This window comes from Cyprinodon tularosa, unplaced genomic scaffold (genome assembly GCF_016077235.1).
Source record: "Cyprinodon tularosa strain WSP-4 unplaced genomic scaffold, ASM1607723v1 ctg37, whole genome shotgun sequence".
Lineage (NCBI taxonomy): Eukaryota > Metazoa > Chordata > Actinopteri > Cyprinodontiformes > Cyprinodontidae > Cyprinodon > Cyprinodon tularosa.
In genome coordinates this window covers 1,197,518-1,217,469 of record NW_024039085.1, presented here as the reverse complement: position 1 = coordinate 1,217,469, position 19,952 = coordinate 1,197,518, and the positions used below count along the sequence as shown (strand labels likewise).

Sequence of the window (19,952 nt, the reverse complement as noted above, 5' to 3'; positions counted from 1 at the left end):
TTTTGTCCTCAGACCTCTGAAGGCAGCAGCAACATAATTGGGGGTTAAATACATCAGCCACACTTTTCAGATTTTCTTCTTTTTCTTTGTAAACCCCCCCCCCCCCCAAAAAAAAGTACTATAATTGACAGATATACTTTTTCAGATCCGTCTTAAATACTTTTAGGTTTGTAATAGTAAAAGACATAAATTGTTAACGTTGTGGTTACTTTTCACGGCCAAGTCATTTGAACTTTAACTACAAGTTGTAATGAACTATTTCATCACAGACTTGATGGTGTCACTAAATTAAGAGATTGTTTGATCTGAACTATGAGCAGAGGATTTTAAGTTCCTGCAGGAATATTTAAATGCTGTATAAGAGAGGTGTGCAAAAGCAGCCCAGCTATAATACCTCATTGAATGGAGATGATTTTGTACCAAAGTAAGTTTTAAAAAGTTTGCATGTCTGCTTTGCATGATTACTTAGCATGGGTGGGTCAGTTGAGAAATTTGAGAAAAAAAAATTACTGCAACTAATGTTGTTGCAAAAGGATGTCAAGTTTCTGTTTTGACAAGTTTGTAAAGTTCTACCTGAAACGTTGTAACCACCACTATAGATCAACTTAGGTCAATATGAAATGTTTACAGCATAATTTCAACTATTTGTTTAAAGCAGGGCTCTACAGACAGAGTATTGACAGACATCTCAAGTCTCCTGGAAGTTCCGGGAGACTCCCTGATATAGATCGTTTTTCACGGATGTCTGCAAGTCGTATAAATTATCCCGGATTTTAGACTATGCGAGGTGGTGTTTTTTTAATGCGAGTGAAAACATGCAGGCATGTCCCTGAAATGAGTTTTTGGAATTTGGGATGTCTATATTTAGTTTGACCAAACTTTCAGTTACTGAAGAAATTCAATTATACAAACAACCACAGATGGATGTTAGTCAAGGTTTTCCTTTGATATCTAGTCAGATAAAAATGATGAAATTGGTTTCAGTACTTAAGAAGATGAAGCTTCAGGATTGCAGCTAAAAGAAAGGCCAAGGCTGTTCTGTTTTTCTGTGGTTCAAGAGGAACCAATCCTATCAAGATATCAAGAGTACGATGAAAGCTTGGGGTTATCTAGGAATTAGCCCACAAAATATTATCTGTTCTAATACAACTTTTCAACAGGAAAGATTAAAAGACATTTACAAGCCCTTAACAAGTGGAAACGAAAGCCTGTAGCTTGAAAACACCTTTGATAATTGGTTTTAGGGCTGTCCATGATGGGGAAGGACTTTACTGTTCTACTGTTCTACTGTTAACATTTATATATCTTTATGAAAATAAATCAATATTAGAGTTGTTTAACATAAGCTATAAGTAGTTTGGATTAGTATGTACCTTAATTTAAGACACTGCGCTCAAAGTTTAAATGTATCTGATATCTGATGCATCCTTTTTCTTTAATGTAAAAACATGAAGGACTCAAAGACTAAATGTTAGCAGCTCTTCACGAGGCTTAGATTATTATAGCTTCTCAGTTTCACGAATTACATTTAAGAAAATATGTCATAGTGCAACTATTTGTCCAAGAAACCTATTAGATGCTTTTAAATATTTTCATTTTTCTAAAACATTTAATAAGATGTCTTTGTTTTGTATATTCTGTAAATTAGTGTAATTAGTGGTTTGATGTTTCTATGTTGTGTAGTTTTTAATATTTTAGATGGTCTCACCCGACAACCCCCCCCCCCCCAAAAAAAAAAATGTAATCGCAATTTTCAAGATATCAGATTGAACAAATAATTCACATCTAAATAAATAGATAAAACTATTTCCCCCATATTTTTATTGGTTCTGTTTATAAGAAATACCCTTTTTTTGTAGATTTTACATATGTTGTGAAATTATCACAAATATCACGTTATGCTTTAATATATAGTGGGTATAAAATAGTCAGGCTCAGGTTTTACTACTCCATCTTATTTATAAGTAAAATAAATGATGCAATGAAACATTCTTTTAATTAAGGTTACAGATAAATGTGAGTTAGATTAGTAAGGAGAGAAAGAAGGAAAGAAATCCCCACAGCCAGTAGATTTCTAAAGAAGTTTAACTATGGGGGTGGGGTTACTAGGTCTCCATGACAACCGTTTGATTATACCTGACCTTAACTGTAAATTAACTGTCCAGGGAACAGGGAAAAGGGCTTTTCTGTCCTAGATTTACCAAAGAAGCAAGAGGATATCGCCAAACTTGACTGCTTTACCTGCTGGTGTTGCTTTGGTGACTTTTTTTTCAACCATTTCTTTAAGGTAGGTTTCGACATTAAGTGTTTCTAGAATAAAACACATTTAAAGTGCCATATATCTAGGTATATATTTGTGTTAAATTTGGGGTGAATAAAACTGGTGTCTAGATCTAAACCCCTTCCAAACAATGGCAATTGAGGAATTCCCAGGTGTGTCAGCCATTGTTTCTGTTGTTGATTTAACATTAATAACCTTTTTTTAAAGGACAAGTAAAAGGCAAATTCCTCATCTGCATTGTTCTGTTAGCATTATTACAGAAAACAATCTCTGAATCTCCCTTCCGTAAATGAGTGGAGAGCTAGTAGCTCTGGTTGGAAATTAAGATTAATGCAGAAAAACAAGTGGTATTTTTGCTTTAATGAAATCAAACCAACTGTTCTCTGTCTTGTGAAATTCAGAAAGCATCTGGTTAGTTCACAGCCTGCACAGCTCCAATGTTTTACCGGTCAACAACCAAAACTAATACATACCACTGCCTTGCTACTGTTACTGGCAGTTCCATCAATAAAGTATAGAAATCTCCCCTTTATTAACTGACATTCTTTCAATATTTCACCCTGGATAAAGGTTAATATCACTCCTCCGCTCATATTATTACAGCACTAAAATAAGGATAAAATTAATTTAGTTATATTTAGTATAACTTGGTTACTACATATGTTTCATGTGGAAAAAAAACCCATTACTTTTTCTGATAATCATGTGCCTGTCTTAAAAAACAATAACAAACTCATATTCAGCTGGATTTATGAGAGATTATTCTGCGGTTGTTTGGTTTTCATTATGAAGCCTCCAAAAAAAGGACACTAGGAAAGAAGGAAGGATGAAAGGCAGCAGGAAAGTGAAGTAAGGATACAAACACAGAGAGGAGTCAACACATGATAATAGGGAAAGAGGAAAGAAGGGAAGTGTTGAGGGTGAATAACAAAATGAGAAAGTGACAACCAAAAATTCAGAAAGAAGATTTATTATCATCAAACCTACCTAACCGCCCTTTTCTTTAACCAATAAAAGTTGCAACACTGTAGGATTTCCCCCCCAAATTTTCAGTGTAAGATTACACTAGAATTAATTTCCACCCATATTTAAATGGTATGCAGGACAATTTTGCTATGACCATAATACTAAAATGACCATGAAGCACATTTTCAGAGAACAGCTTCATTTAATGCACGATAGGGTTGTGGTGATGATCACGTGCCAAAGCTTTAAGATCATCAGATTAAAGGATCAGCTTGTAATTGATGACAGTAGGCTGAGGTTAACCAGTTATGGGCGATTAGCTAGTGTGCACCTGATCAAAGAAAACAGAAGAAGACAGATAATCCCGTCACTGTTTTCCTATCAGCCGCAGTTAGAAGAATCTATAGATTTAAACAGATTTATTTAACGGTTGATCCTGTAACCTAAGAGTTTTTTATTTCCGAGTAAACTTTGCACTCAAATCTACCTCTAAACTCCAACGATAATTAAAAGAAGAGATAATCTCTGGAAAGGTATGTCTCTACAGGTTCTGTCCTGTCCCAGTTCCTGTTTTGAAGCTTTTAATGTGAGCTTTGTTGAGACAGATAGGCATCAGTTTACTTACTGGAACATTTTTCAGCAGAGGGGTGCTAAAAAGCTATGTGATACTTTAGTTAACATTTTTCAGCTGTTTCCAATGTGCCAAATATTTCTGGCAGGGTTTCTTGACCTGCTTTAGATATTTTGTATCCCAGTAAACCCAACAGTAACTCCCTCAGCTATCTTATTCTGCACAGATAAAGCTGCACTCGTTGTTATGTGCTCACATCTCAGTTGCAAATTTACCCACTTTGCATGCACCTCTGACTGTAAAATTAATCTGTTCCTTTTTTTGTAGTGAGGCAACAAATATCGACCCTGTTTGGAACCAGGTTTGGTCAGCGGGTTTGTATTTCTTACTTCTGTCAGGGTTTACGCAGCACTTAAACAAACCTTGTACATACACCATAATCCAAGATCTGGGAAGTTTGCCAGTCATGTTTCCTATGTGTTCCTCAGTCAGACCTCCTGATCTCTTTCTCTCTATCCATTGTGTATTTAGGACCCTCCCTTTCCTTCTCTTTTTCAGTCCCCTTTTCTCTCTCACTCCCTCCCTCCTCATTGCCAACACTGTGCTCTCCCCCGCAAACAGACAACTTCCCACTAGACGCAGGCCGTACCAGATTGGCTTTCCCAGAAAAAAAAACTCCCACACCCTCCTCTGAATAGCTCCGGATCAGGTGGACATTAGTGGAACTTTGCTTTTCGGCTTCAGAGAGGTGAGTTGGAAACTACAAACTCTACCTGCTGCTGCTCCTTACACTGTTTCTTCATCTTATTTTTACAGCTTTCTTGTATACTGCTTTGATGTTTTTTTTCTCCATTTGTTTCTATAATCAAATGACATGTTTAGGCAGATTTCTGAAAAATTCTCCTTGTTTCACAGAGAATGTTAATTTCTTGAGCTTTGTTTTACTAAGTTTATAAGTTAGAACGATTTTAAAAGGAAGAATGCACTAATATATCTTTAATACATACACACACACACACACATATATATATATATATATATATATATATATATATATATATATATATATATATATATATATATATATATATATATATATATATATATATATATATATATATATATATATAAATATATCTTTATATATATATATATATTTGTATAATTTTTTGAAGCAACACCTGATTTTTTTTCTGTTTTTTTCTGAACTGAATTATATATGTTCAAGTAGAAGCTTAAGGCCGCCAATATATCTATATATATATATCTATATCTATATAGATATAGATATATATATCTATATAGATATATATATATCTATATCTATAGATATATATATAAAAAAAGGCACGTCTGGGTGTTATTTCCTGTGTCAGGATTTAAAGGGTTAATAGATGCCCAGATAGATGGAATATGGCCATCTTTGGAGCCTTGCAGAACAGGAAGGGTTTGGTATAAACAAAACTGATGCAGGTAACAGCAGCTGATATGCTTGTTTACACTCTGAACACATAGGTTGCTCACGTCACGTTAGTTCCCTGACTTTTTCATATAACAATACAGTAAAAAGCCAACATCCTCCACACGTTTGTAAAAGGGAACAGTTATTTCTGAAATCAAATAGACAATCATTAAACATCTATGATTTCCCTTTCTAAAATTTTATTGTCATTACTCTGATAGACAACAGCTTTTATTTCCACTGCCACACTTTAGGGAACCGCTTTAATCCTGTCTTTGTGATTGTCTGAGTCACTCTGTGGGTTTCTATGAATTTCTTCTTTGATCACTGTGGCGGCTTTCTTGTCTGAGTGGAGCATTGTATTCAGTCAGTTCTTCTTGTTTCCAGGTGCGTTCAGACAGAGCTTGCACCATGAGTTAATCAAACTCGGACTGTTTCCTCCTCTTCTTCTGATAAAGTCGTCCGACCCACTTTAACCAAAGAACATGTGCTTATGTGGGAATATGTGGAGATGGCCAAACGGTGCTTCTGAAGGGACGATGTTGCTGCTGCTGCTGGGCCTCAGCTTGGTCCAGGCCGGTTCTGCCCAGCTCACATGTCAAGCAGGGGAATCCGCTCAGAACATCACCCAGCCTCAATACAACAACATGGTCCAAAAGAACTCCAATGCGGACTTTCTGATGCCTTTTGTTCGTTCCTTTCTTGGCACAGTTCAGCCTCATCCTTTTCCTACAGGTAGGTGAATCTGCTGCTGTCTTCTATTTTAATCACATATAGATGCCTTTAACAATAGAGCAAAGTTTCTATTCAAACTTTACCTATGGGGTGAAGAACTTGGTAACATGAACATAAACATCCTAGGAATGGTCAACCATTAAGTAAACAGAATCGCTCACAAATTGCTCAGTCAATCGTTAACCTGTATTTGGTTTCTTGCCTTAGATCATTTGTCTCCTGTCTTATAGCAAACATGCAGACAATTGTATGCTTGTGTGATTTGTTGAACTTGACCTATAAAGCAGCCTCTGTTAAACTTATTATTCCAACTTGATATTGATTTTAAATAAGATTTTTTTTAACCTAAACTCAGTAAAACTCACCTAAAGATATATAGAAAACCTTTTTACGAATATAAAAGTTAACACTCTTTCATCTCTCTATGACCAAAAAGGTAATGATTGAAGGAGTTTTTCAAGCCTGCGTGCCTCAGTCAGCACAAATCCCAACACCTCAGGCTGTAAATGTATAAAAGCATGACGTAAAAGAATAAGGGATTGTATTTATAGCGAGGTCATTGTTTGATGTCACTCATATTGTAAAAAAAAAAGGTGCATAAAAGGCTTGTTTGATCACCACCTGAGCGTTTCGTCTCACTTACCAGAAACGACTTTTTATGTGAATGAAGTACACAATAACAGGGTTAAGTGGTAACATAAATGACAGGCTTTCTATTGTGTAATCTCCTGAAGGCCCACCCGTCTCCTAGTTACCAGAAGATGTCGGTGTCAGATTTCCTCTCATACAATGTGAAAATTATAAAATCTTTTATAAAGGGCAGGACACGCTGTCCCTGAGGCCAGGAACTGTACACAGAGATGACACGAAGCAGCACGAAACAGCAAAACAGCGTTCTTTGATAATAAAGAAAGTTTTCTCTCACGTTTCTTCCTAGATTTAATCCTGCGAGTAGTCAACAATCCTGGGGAGGTGTTCTCAAATCAAGAGCTGACAAAAGCTGTAAGTAAATGTTCTTGAGTTTGATGTATGATACTTGGAAAATAATTCACATGTTTATATTAGAGCATACTTTATATTTGCCACATGCAAACAGATTAACTAAATGCATGCATGAATCAGATAAATATCTCAAGTGTGTATTTGACTCATGCTGCTCTGCCAGCCTTCTCCATGTTTTTCACCATTATAGAACTTTTATCTGCCTAAACCCACTCAGTTTCCTCTGACAGCCCCCCCCCCCCTTTCTCCATGAAACAATTCACAGTAACTAATCAATTACTGAGATCACAGATGAAATCAACTAATTTAGTAAGCGATTAATGGTTATGTTATACACTGTAAAGAATGACATTTTCTGAAAGTAAAGTAATTTTTTTTTCCGCAGCCCCTCTGAGCAATAATCCAAACAGTTTTAATGTCCAATAAAAATGTTTACCAGGTTATAATGTATAATTCCTTTAAGAGTTTTTTTTTTGTTCCCTTTTTTTCTTGAGCGGTGGATGTTTATGTTGGCCATGACGGATGGTACTTGAGTTCCTGATTAATGGTTTTCTTGAAAAAGCAACAGAACCTGCCAGTTTAAGAGGACGCTGAACTCTTTCGTTGGCTCTTAGACAACTCCACTGAGCCTATGAGGCAAAGATTGTTCAAGGCAGGTTTAGGGTTAAGTTATGTTCTTTCCGCTTCAAGATTATTGCCTTAATGTTACTCACTGGATTAGGTGAAAGTTTGGAAATACTTCTGTAAGCAATAGTGTCCGTATGTTTTGCATCATGTAAGGTTGCAACAGTCTTAGTCTTATTCATTCAGAGATGCTTCTTATTAGTTAACTTGGAGATCGGAAACCTTTTTTCATTGTTAGGGATAAACCATCTACCATTACGTTTCTCATTTAATTTAGGGTTGTTTCGTAAATTTGAGAAGATTTTAGCTTGTTTCTCAGCTTTTATTTCTTTTTCCAGCTTCTATCTTTGTGTGTTTATTGCTCATAACTTAATTTATCAATGTATTCATTTCGGGGGTTTTTCTCTGAAGCCGCTAAAGCTCTGTTATTCTGATGGTTGTAACCTGTTTTAACATTAAAGATAAAGTTGTTTTTCGATGTCTGCCACTGCTGTCTGGCATCATACAAAGACCTGATTATTATGTGGGTTTTTTTTTTTTTTTGGCTTCCACTTAGATCCTGGTGTACGAAGTGGGTTTCCTTGTTTGTATCGCCATTGGGATTCTCTACATTGTCCTGATGCCTATAATAGCTTTCTTCGTGGCTTGCTGTCGATGCTGTGGTAACTGTGGTGGGAAGATGCAGCAGAAGCAGACATCCTCCACCCACTGTCTCAGAAGAACTCTCTACTTCAGCTTATTTTCAATCACAATCATTATCTTGTGAGTATGTATGTTAGTCTGTGTTTGTTTTTAAGACATGGAAGAAGTTCATTCAAATGTGTGCAGCTCACTGCATGGGTGCATCTGTTGGGTAAACCATTTTTAAGCAAATTTAACTGTCTTGTGTCACTCGATTCCTTGTTGCAGAGCCGGCAATGTGTGCATGTTCAGAAGCAATGAAGCTTTTAAACTGAGTGTGGAGCAGAGTCCTCTGGAGCTCAAAAACACCATAGGGGACATGAGCAGCTTCCTCACAGCTGTGCCACAGGCGAGTGAAAAACGTCACCTACACGTCACACAACACAGACGTTTGTGGGAGTTTATCGTTTTATCTCTTTGATTTACGTTAAACATTAAAATACAAATTCCACTAGGAAGCTCTGGTCTCCATCAATACGCCCCCAACTAAGAGGGTTTACGGCGCCACCTGAACTTTCTCTAAGCCCTTGAACTGTTTATTACAAACCAAACTCTCCTGAATTTTATTGCGATTTTATGAGATAGACGGAAAAAAGGATTACACATCCAAGCTGAACGTAAAATGATGCAGATTGCTTGAGATATTTTTTTAGAAATGTAATGAAAGAACCGTGGTTTCTTAAACCCCAATATAAAACCCATTGTAACCAATAGAAGGCTTTGTAGAAAAGAATAGAATAGACTAGAAAATCCCTTTATTGTCCCACAATGGGGAAATTCTGGTGTTTACAGCAGCAACAGCACCAAAAGAAAAAAAATAGGTCACACAATGTGGACCTTACAAGATGTATAAGAATAACATAATAGTGAAAAGTAAAAAAATAAACAAATAAAATACTGCACTGTAAAGTGTTTTAACAGTATAAATACTGTGCACCTGGAGAATAAATAACCAATATACAGCTATGGGCATTTTTACATATTTGAAAATAGCAGCAACATCAGATGTGCAAAATGACAGCAGCATTTTATTTAACTGACAAAGGCAGAAACAGCTAAATCAGCATGAATGTAACAACTTATTGAGGCTGTTGGGAACAGTGATGGTTATAAAGCCTTACAGCTGCTGGGAAGAAGGATCTGTGATAACGCTCCCTGGTGCATATAGGGTGCAGCAGTCTGTGGATGAAAGAGCTCTCCAGTTCTGCAACAGCTTCATGCATGGGGTGGGAGACATTTTCCAACAGACATGTTATTTTAGATAGAGTCCTTTTGTTTTCCACCTCCTGCACTGAGTCCAGAGGAAATCATAGAGCTGATCTTCCTGATCAGCTTATCCAGCCGCTTTCTCTCAGCTACAGATAAGCCACTGCTCCAACAGACAGCTGCATAGAAGATGGCTGATGCCACAACAGAGTCATAGAGGGTCTTTAGGAGCGCCCCCTGCACTCCAAAAGCCCTCAGTCTCCTCAGCAGGAAGAGTCTGATCTGACCTTTCTTATACAGAACCTCAGTGTTTTGAGTCTAGTCCAGTTTGTTATAATGGAAACCAGCTTTAAACATATTACAGATAAACCTTTAATCTGAAAATGATAAGAACAGGACATGACCACCAAGCTACTAGAACTTGGAAAAAATCTGTTAACAGGACAGCTCCCTGTTGTGAAGTCCACTAATTTGTTTTTAATGGGAAAATAGCAAAAATAAAGCCACTGAATCAGAAAAGCAAGTTAGCGGTCTGCCACAAGCCACGCAGGGTACGGGTCAAACATATGGTAGAAGGTGCTTTGGTCACATAACAACAAAATAAAAATTTTTTAGTTGGCACAAAACTGACATTGGACATGTGAACAGTTTCAATTCAATGGTTTCAACCCAAGCAAATTTATCCAAGACAGACAGTGGCAGACATTAAAGTTGCTGTCTTCAAACGATCTCCATCTCTGGGCATTATCTCTTTAAACATGCTTAACTTGTAGAAACATGCCTCCAAACTGCTGCAGTAAAACTGCACACCACACTCTTCAGATTTTTAACCTTTAGAAGTGCAGATGTTCTGTATGGAATTTTCTATTCATCTCACAATTATTTGGGTTGTTTAACACTTCACTTTTTCATTGTTTGATGTCAGCAAGTGGAAGATGTGACGAATGAGGGCAAGAGAACTGTGCAGGCGGTTAGCAGAAACTTAAACGGTAAGAAAAGGGAACTACTAAAGTTCAGAGGAAACACTGCATTGCCATATCTGTAACATGCTGAAATGTTTACATATTACAGATATTGGACAACAGGTGGGAGAGAAAATTCAACAGCGCTTTAGTGGAACATTTAATCCAGCTCTGCAGGCGGTCAAACTTCTACACCAAGGTATGATTTCCCTGTTTTACCTGCATGGCTGGGGTCAGAAAATGCAAATGCATTGATTCATGTTTGCAAATGAACACGTCTGCTTCCTACTCTGATATGAAGGAAGACAAAATAAATGCAGGGCATTTCCCCCCTTTTTTATCTTCAGTTTAAGGATTAAAATAGAAAGACAAGTTCTGACTGGTCAGCTGCTCCCACTGAACATTACTGCAAGGCCTGATATCCACACAGTTGAGAAGTGTACTGACTGAGCCTTTGTGTGGAGTGGCTGCTTTGGTTTAGCTCGACAAAGAGCCGATTCCAGTGCAGAGCATAATTAATCCCATTGTTTCGTTTCTGATTCTTATAACGTTGATCTATGGGTTCTTTAGGATGCAGCGTGGATATTTAAGCATCTACTTCTCAGTGACTTTGATTTACGGTTTATTATCTGCCTGCGTCTTGGACCCCAAATTAATCCAGTTTTGTCCTCAGATATAAAATAAATGACAGTTGTAAAAGTTTTCCTAGAAATTTATTACTCAGCACAAAATAATGCTGCGTCTATGTATTTTCTATGTCTGTTTTGCTGAACCCTAAATTAAATTAATATTTTATTGCAGCAGATTAATCTCATACAAACAACTGTTTAAAATAACCTTAAGTTTAAGTGAAATCATTCATGGAAAGAAGAAATAACTTTTTAAATGTATGCATAATTCTATCAATGGTAGATTTATACCTCAATGTGTTTTTAATTGGCTTTACTCCAATTTACTTGCCTTAAAGGAATAGTACACCCAAAACATGATTAGCCTTCATTTTCTACTCACCCCCATGCTGAACAACACTCTGGAGTACTTTTTTGATATCTCAAATGCATCTGGAGATCTGGGAGGTTTCTTGCTGTCTGCTGACATTCAAATAATGGAGGTCTATTGTGCCCGAGACAGAAAGGTCCATAAAAGTCCACAAAAAACGTGTCAATATTCCTCCATACTGCTCGTCCAATGTATTGAAAGTATCCTGAGTGGGTAGCATCCAGAATTTACTCGAAACGAAGTCATTTAGAATGTTTTTAGAGCATAAACAGTAGTGTATAGGATTTCCTGAAAGCGCGCACATGCGCGTTCACGACGCTACGGAAGCCGGCAGACCAAACCAGCGCATTCAGCTCGGCAAAGAACTCATGCTCTTCCTCAACACTGAAGTCCTCAGACATTTTTCTTTCGTTGTTTCTTTCTTTGCACAGGTAAACAGCACATTTCTTCTTCTACGCTTGCATTATTGGCAGAGCAGACGCTGAATGCGCACTTTCATCTGGTTTGGTCTGCCGGCTTCCGTAGCGTCGTGAACGCGCATGTGTGCGCTTTCAGGAAATCCTATACACTACTGTTTATGCTCTAAAAACATTCTAAATGACTTCTTTTCGAGTAAATTCTGGACGCTACCCACTCAGGACACTTGGAATACATTGGACGAGCAGTATGGAGGAACATTGACAGGTTTTTTGTGGACTTTTATGGACCTTTCTGTCTCGGGCGCTGGGCACCTCCATTATTTGAATGTCAGCAGACAGCAAGAAGCCTCCCAGATCTCCAGATGCATTTGAGATATCAAAAAAGTACTCCAGAGTGTTGTTCAGCATGGGGGTGAGTAGAAAATGAAGGCTAATCATGTTTTGGGTGTACTATTCCTTTAACTTGTCCTTGATAAGTATGCCTTAATTTGACAAAATAAAAAACCAAGGTTATCATAGTATTCATCAAATATGGTAGAATTGAATTAAAATCTACATTGAAATGTAGTTTTATGTGTGTTATCTTCATGATTACTAACACCCCCCAGTCAAATAAAAACAAACAGATGCACAGTGGTGTTAGTAAAAGGCTACAAAATGGAAATATGTGAGTTAGTGTGCATTGCAAATATGCAAATATGTGCATTGACCTAAAGATCAATGCACTCTTTCAATCACTGTCAATTCCTCCATTTTGATTTGAAGTGACTTGTCATTAAAGTGTTGATTGCCTTTTAACTGTTGTTTTACATTATGTTTTATAATGTGACTTCTCTTGTCCTCGATTGACCTGAGGCCGTCAGAGAAGTACTACAGTTTCTATGCTCTGTGTGTTTTTTGTTTAAATGAGCAGAAAGTTTGAACACCAGCGACCTCCTGGACAAGCTGAACTCGTCTCTGACCCAACTTCAGTCCAGCTTAGACATTATTCAGGCCAACGTCACTGCCTTCAAAGGCCGGATCCAGAAGACGCTGTCCAAGCCAGGTTGTGTTAATTGTGGCAGCCTAGCAGGAGAAGTGGAGGAACTAACTGTGGATGCGACCATATCTGTAAGTGCTGGTTTTGATTAAGTGTTTTATTGATTTTTTATCTTCTTCAATTGGTGAATTCTAGGTTCCCAAAATGCCTTATTGACAAGAACACTTAAAAAAAAGAGGGTTCTGAACATCCAGTTCTGTTAGCAGAAATGTTTTATGGAAGAGATGAGTCAGGACTGCAGAGATTCTGCCCTTAGGCAGATTCTCATGAATAAACAAAAAGAAAAGATTTATGAAATTACTCATTGTTTGATGCAAGCTGAGACATTGACTGACGGAGCCTCATCTTTCTGCGGATCTGCCTGAAGGCTGCCTTTCCCCTCCACCTCCTAAACTACCCCCCCTCTTCTATCTCCTTTCCTCTCCTCCTCCTCTCTGAATATCCCTCATGGTTTTGCCCTAGCTTGTCTATACTGGCATTATTCTAGCTGCTTTTTGTGCTCTGCTGCCCTCTTCTGTTACTGTAAGGTACTACATGTTTTTATGTTTGTTCTCCCCAGGCCCCCAGCCTGCGTGAGTATCAGTCTGCAGTGGATGATGTCATTAAAGGTGACCTCCAGTCTAATATAATTGAGGTCAGTAAAAAAACAATCCAAACACAAGTGGTCTGAAAACAGTAATTTCTTTTTCTTTGTTGTAAAGTTTTTGATTAGGTTTAAAATGGGAACAGTTCCTTTAGGTCACGGCAAACTGAGTTTTATGATAGAAAAGGCAATGACAGCACTGATCTACCTCTGACACATCAGAGGTATATTTAGAAAACCTGTTTTGATTGTTTTACAGGCGGAAAAGTTTTACAGCACCATTCCTCAGAGGGTGACCAATGAGACAGAGGATTTGGTTACACGTGAGTGAAAATTAAATTCGCCATGGCAAATTTTCTCTAAATGAATAATGGCTGCATATGTGTCTTTTTCTTTTATGTTTTAGAAAGCAAACAGCAGCTGCAGGAAATAGAAAACCAGATTTCACAGGTTTCCAATGAACTGGACCTATCAGCTTTAAGAGATGTGACAGGGACTCTGGACCAGGTGCAAAACCAGATTGAAACAGTTTCACCTGAAGTTCAAAGATTTGAAAATATCAGGTAACTATAACAGTAGCAAGATAAGTGATAAAGAGAAGAAAAAAACAGATAAATCCCCTAATTATTGAATCATTTGACCTCAGATGGGCAGTGGGTGTGGCCCTGTGCTGCGTGGTCCTCCTGGTGGTGGTCTGTAACATCCTGGGTCTGGTTCTGGGCCCTTTGGGTCTGTCCCCAAAGGCAGACCCAGCCAACCGCTCCTGCACCTCAGACTGCGGAGGCATCTTTTTCATGATGTGAGTGACGGACGGACTAACATGAATCATCCTGCTGTTTTCATGTAGCTGCTGGAGAGTTTTTAAACGTCTTGACCTGGATGTGGTTGCAGGGGCGCAGGGTTCAGCTTCCTCTTCTCTTGGATCTTCATGATACTGGTGGTGCTGCTCTTCATACTGGGGGGAAATATGTACACATTAATTTGTCGACCATGGCATAATGGCCAGCTGCTAAAGGTAGAGATATTTACACACACCGTGAGAAAACATTTAAAAGGCTCTTTAATCCTTAAAAATGAAATCTGAATGGAAACTTTAAACCTTAAAGGCTAAACTGATAACATAACTTTTATTTTAAATCAGAAGTTATGCAGTGTTAACTTGGCGGAGCTGATCATAAATACAGATTTTTATTTGCAAAGAAGAAGATTTCAAATCATTTATCACCCTTCCAGTTACCTTTGGCCTCTGGTTTTGAATTGGCTCATCTCTTATGGGATGCATTTTAGGATTCTACTTTTCTTCTTTAGCAAACTAAAGACTCTGAAACGAATCAAAGCAAAACAATCCAAAGGAGGATATTTCCTTTCATGTTGTAAACTGCAGTGTGTGGGATTACAGTGTCTTGAAATGGGAATGTTCCAAATGGTACAACCAAAACTTTTCATGGGCTTTCACAAAATACCACAGATGGCTGTTGTCTTCCAGACATCTGGATAATCTTATTATCCAAATAACTGTTTCTTAGCCCTTTCAATGGTTCACATATGGAGGAAAAACAATAACAAAATATTCTGGTTTTAGAAGACCTGTCAGTGCATTCTTTGCCTTTACCTCATCATTGCGAAATAGGAGCAGTTAGGTGGCGTAGTATAAAATTATTGATAAAAAGGATTTTCTGTGGAATATTTGAATCATCTTATAAACTTAGAAATTAAAATATGTGCCCATGGATAAGAATACAGACTTAGACAAACTTTATTGTCATTTTGTAATCACAGTGTATACTTAACAAAATTTTGTAACATACAGCTTTTCGACAGTGAATGAGCAGCAGCTTAGCAGTGAAAATGAGCATTTTCATTTATAAAGTGCAGCAGTGATCGAATGTAAACAGTATAGGAGAGACATGGTGGAAAAAGGCATTGATGTGGAAAGTTCAGGGCAGTGCAAGAATAAATAAATGATGAATATCCCGGATTTGCTGTCTTTCTTGCCTACAGTTTCTTGACACTCCGGGTTTAATCCCACAACTGGAATTAGGCCCTGCTTTGGGACTCAAGACTGACATCAACCTCTCTGATATCTACAGGTATGCAACACTGGGTCAGCTCTAATGCAGGACCATATCCATAGGTGGAATAGCAGTGTTTAAATAGTCACAATACAACAGTGACACAGCTGTTCCTCACAGGGTTTGGCTCATTTTAAATTTAACAGAACTTATTTAAAATGAAATGTAAGATTTATCAACGATTCCTTCTCATTATAAAAAAACAACAATTCTATTATTTCTTGCACTAAAACAAAATTAAATAACACTAAAATATGTATATTTATTTTTACCAGTTTTCTGATCATGCATGAAGCTTTTCCAATTCAAAATCTTTGAACGCATGTGATGACAGTAAGAGATATTTCTTCCACAGTCATCCTTTTCTGTGGGATCAAAAAAACCAAACAAACATAAAAACAGTCATATTTAAATGTTTGCATAAGCAGAGGCTTGTCCAGGATGTCACTGATGCTAGAAATACCTACGTCTTTTCCGCCTTGAGTGACTTAAACATCCATTCATCCCAAGCGGGGTCCTATCTCCAGCTGTTTACGGGCGAGAGTGACTTAAACAGTTATATCTAAAACTGCCTCTTTATTTGTTAAAATGAGTGGAAGTTATATTTGATGTCAACCTTTCCAGGGACTGTAAAGAAAACCAACCTTTGTGGACGACACTCCACTTGCATGAACTTGTAGACCTCGCAGATGTGCTCAATGTGTCTAAGGTGAGTTTTCTTGCCTCTCTATAGTTTATAACATTTTTACCTTTTCCCTCATTAAGTATCTGCTACAATGCTCTCATGCACACAGTACACAGCACAGATCGAAGAGGAGTTTGAAAAGACCGATATCACTCTGTCTTCAGTCAGTCTCCTGAGTCCCGAAATAATAAAAGGGCTTCAAAACGTTGCTGCTGAGGCGACTGATTTCAACAGCACTGCCGTTACACAGCAGGTGAGGCTCTTTCCTATCTATCTACTGTCATTACATGCATCTTTCTGCAACCTGTTCACTTTTCAAATCTTTATTTCTTCTAACAGCTGAATGACATTTCAAGCATCAATTTGAATTCAACAGCAGATAAAATTGATCAACTGGCTGACACTCAAGTGAGCCTCATTACCCTAACGCTGAAGTTTGTCATGTTTCTGTTTATGCCTCACTTTTTTTTAAATCTTTTTTATAAACTGTCTTTTTATAGCCACCAGGAATACAAGGTGAGCTTAAGGTGGAAGCCTCCAAACTGAGGCAAATTCAAGCAGACATAGAAACAACCATCTTTCCACAAGTGGTGAGGACTCAGCTCGTCTCTCTTGTCACCTATTCCCTTTTCACCTCCTAAGTATGGGTTATTCCTTTACACTGCTTTCTGCCTCTCAGAACAACCTGAATTCATCCATGAAGAGCCTTCAGTCCACCACAGGAAAAATCAATGTGAGTACAGAGACCTGGGGCTGCAGGAAGCTGAGCTTATTCATTCTCCTCAATTTTTCATTGTGGATCTTATTTTTTTTTTCTCTCTGGTCCTTTCAGGGGACAGTGGAGGAGGTGCTGAGCAAAGTTGGAGCAGCACAAGACTTCCTCAACACAAATACAACCCAGATTGTAAAGACCGTGAGTAGAGCTTCGAGTCACATGAGTCTAAAGAAATGTTCTCCATGTGGTCTGTTAATGCTCGGGGTCGTTTATGGAGAGGGGGGAGGTGCAGCTTATTAATGAAGGGTATGTAGTGGAAACAGTGCATTTGTTGGCTTCACAGCCGCTGGGCATTAATTATATTGCGTGTTCAGCTGAATTTATCCTCATTTATGTCGATTTTATTAGAAATGTACGCATTTATGGATAAGGAAGGGAAAAATCAGAACTTATGTTTTGTGTAGTCGCAGTAATTCCTTTGTCACATCCGCTCCTGTTTAGTTGCATAATTCGGAGTGTGTAAAAGTTGGGATTATTGTAAGAAACACCTAATCTTGTGACATCTGTGCTGAATTAATGAAAAGTGAAGCTGGAGTTAACGCCACTGACATAACAGATACAGATGAAGAACTTGCAGATGGTAACATGAGCTGGTGAAGATTGTCAGTCATTCAGGTCATAATTATTCCAAAAAAGTTAAAAAAGATCCACTGGACTTTCCAAGTTCAAAAGTTTGTCTTCAACATCTTCATACTTGGAAAAAAACTTTTTTGGAATGGTAAAAAAGTCATTATCGGGTCTTCACTGAGACCGATGCATGTTTATAATTATGTTAAAGATCAAGCCTTTAAATATTTAAAGGCATAAAATGATAACCTGTATATAAAACTGTGTAGTTAGGATTATGCCCTAACGTGTAAACCTTAAGGCAAATAGAAAAGTATGATGAGGGCATAAATGATCAGAAATGTAATGTTGCTCCAATGATCTCAGGTTTAGAAAGTAAAACAGAATCTGGATGAATAGAAAAACAGATTTCCGTTTACTAAACCTTTGATTCTGTTAATTAACGCTTACTTTTTATCGATCATAAGATGATTTTTTTTTTATACCGCGTTTAAACAAAGACATTTACATTTAGGAGTTTGTCTTTCTTGAACAAGAGTTAAACCAGTTCTGTTGCTGAGAATAATCGGCCACCTCACAGGTTTTCATGAGAATTGTAGGGTTTGTTTGACTGATTTTTGGATAAATTGAATTCCAACCATTTTGTTTTTGCAAATCTTAGGAAAGCAGGAGGTTTTTAAACTGTCAGGTGGATTACTTCAGTGCTTACGCTGACTGGACCACGATTATGGTAAAATGAGCTCTTCAAATCTTTTATCTGTAGTCTCTTATATGATGTGTCCGTAAATAATTCCTTGTGATGCATCCATTTTCCTCAGATCACACAGCAGGTCGGCCGCTGCGAGCCTGTCGCCAGAGCTATAGACTCGGCTGATGTTGTCCTTTGTGTTAACATGGTGGAGTCTCTGGTGAGGAGAGCAGACTTTCTCCTTAATCCCTTCTTTATTCTAATGACTAATTCCTATTTTCTCTTTTCATCAATGTTTTCTCTCTTGTGTTTTAGAATGCGTTCTGGTTCAGCCTGGGTTGGTGTATGATGTTCTTCATTCCCAGCATCATCTTGTCCATGAAGTTAGCTAAATACTACAGGAGGATGAAATACACGGATGTCTTTGAGTAAGTAGGAAAAAAATGTGAATGTGAGCCGGACTCATGCTCCATTCATGTGACAGAAGCAGCCTGACTCTGCTGTTCATTTCTCTGTGTCCAGAAATCCCATCATTATGAACCACATCCCACGGGCTCAGCTAAAACCCACCTGAGACGGGATGACGTTTGATTGAAGCCTCTTAACAGATCTTCAGGCACAAATGTTCGAGGAAAAAAAACGAAAAAAGCACACGGGGCACCATTGCACAGATGTGGCACATTGTCACCTGGGTAAACACACTGAAAAAATGACATTTTACGAGGATATTTACTTGAATTCATTTGTAAACTTAGGTTTTTCACTGTAGTAAAGAGATGACTCCAACTACTGTGTTTAAACGGCACATTTCATACAACATAAGTTTCCGTTTTAAACCCATCTTGAGGGATTTTAGTGATATATGGAGGCCTTTATGTTTAGTTTTTTTTCAATATTTCCTGTCTGAAATCAGCTCCACATTTCCTTAATATTGAAAAGCACACATATCTGTTTTTACAGAGGTTTAGCAAACCGTTGCCAATGGGAAACAAGTTTTTTGTGAGAATTATTATTTTTATTTACAGTAAAGTTAGGAACAGATGTTTTTTTTAAATTAAAATACCTTAATTGAATAGCAGATTGTTTTTTTTTTTTTACTTTACAATATCATTATAGCTTTTTTTTTTAACTGAGTAGTGATTTCCTTTGTTGTTATTAACATGTCATTGAGAGTGACTTTTGTTTCATAGTCCTGCAGCATAAATTCCTTTCCTTTGATACGCAGCACTTTACATGATTGTTTGATGTAATTTTTGAATATTTGGAATCTTTCTATCTGAAAAAAAAATTGTAAATAAAATCAGTGTTCATCGAAAATTTAATAAGTTGCTTTATTGGTTTCGATTTCCCTCACTAGACAGGAAACGGCTCTGCATTGTGAAAATAGCTAGAGGTAAATTTTGCAATGCACCTGAGCTTTTATCACCCAGTCTGATTAAGAAGAACGAAGAAATAAGGTTTGGACTGATGCGGCAAAAATGTGACAAATATTCTTTGACTTTTTTTATTGCAGGATTTGCTCACAAAAGCTAGTGATGATAGTCTTGTTTGTAACAGTTAACAGTTGAGATCTACCATTCATAATACTCTTATGTCATGCAAAAACTCTATATATCTTGTTCTCTGTTTTTAATC

At 37.5% G+C, this 19,952-nt stretch overlaps 1 protein-coding gene across 1 annotated transcript; it reads left to right on the top strand.

Moving 5' to 3' along the window:
* The first annotated feature begins 4,372 nt into the window (after nucleotides 1-4,372).
* On the top strand, nucleotides 4,373-19,635 carry prom2 (prominin 2). Its single transcript, XM_038296469.1, has 24 exons — nucleotides 4,373-4,566; nucleotides 5,668-6,015; nucleotides 6,953-7,017; nucleotides 8,198-8,403; nucleotides 8,551-8,671; nucleotides 10,454-10,517; nucleotides 10,600-10,689; nucleotides 12,822-13,018; nucleotides 13,507-13,581; nucleotides 13,790-13,853; nucleotides 13,937-14,093; nucleotides 14,177-14,329; nucleotides 14,422-14,545; nucleotides 15,532-15,620; nucleotides 16,227-16,311; nucleotides 16,397-16,540; nucleotides 16,627-16,695; nucleotides 16,788-16,877; nucleotides 16,967-17,020; nucleotides 17,120-17,200; nucleotides 18,291-18,359; nucleotides 18,448-18,537; nucleotides 18,633-18,745; nucleotides 18,840-19,635. Exons 2-24 carry the CDS (start codon nucleotides 5,766-5,768, stop codon nucleotides 18,889-18,891), a joined length of 2,502 nt encoding a protein of 833 aa, XP_038152397.1. The 5' UTR covers nucleotides 4,373-4,566; nucleotides 5,668-5,765; the 3' UTR covers nucleotides 18,892-19,635.
* Nucleotides 19,636-19,952: the final 317 nt, after the last annotated feature.

Excerpts from the sequence above, each read along its gene's own strand:
- prom2 (XM_038296469.1), top strand. The coding sequence starts at position 5,766 with ATGTGCTTATGTGGGAATATGTGGAGATGGCCAAACGGTGCTTCTGAA. Across the intron at positions 7,018-8,197 it reads ATCAAGAGCTGACAAAAGCT|ATCCTGGTGTACGAAGTGGG; the intron begins GTAAGTAAATGT and ends GCTTCCACTTAG. Across the intron at positions 13,019-13,506 it reads CTGTGGATGCGACCATATCT|GCCCCCAGCCTGCGTGAGTA; the intron begins GTAAGTGCTGGT and ends TGTTCTCCCCAG.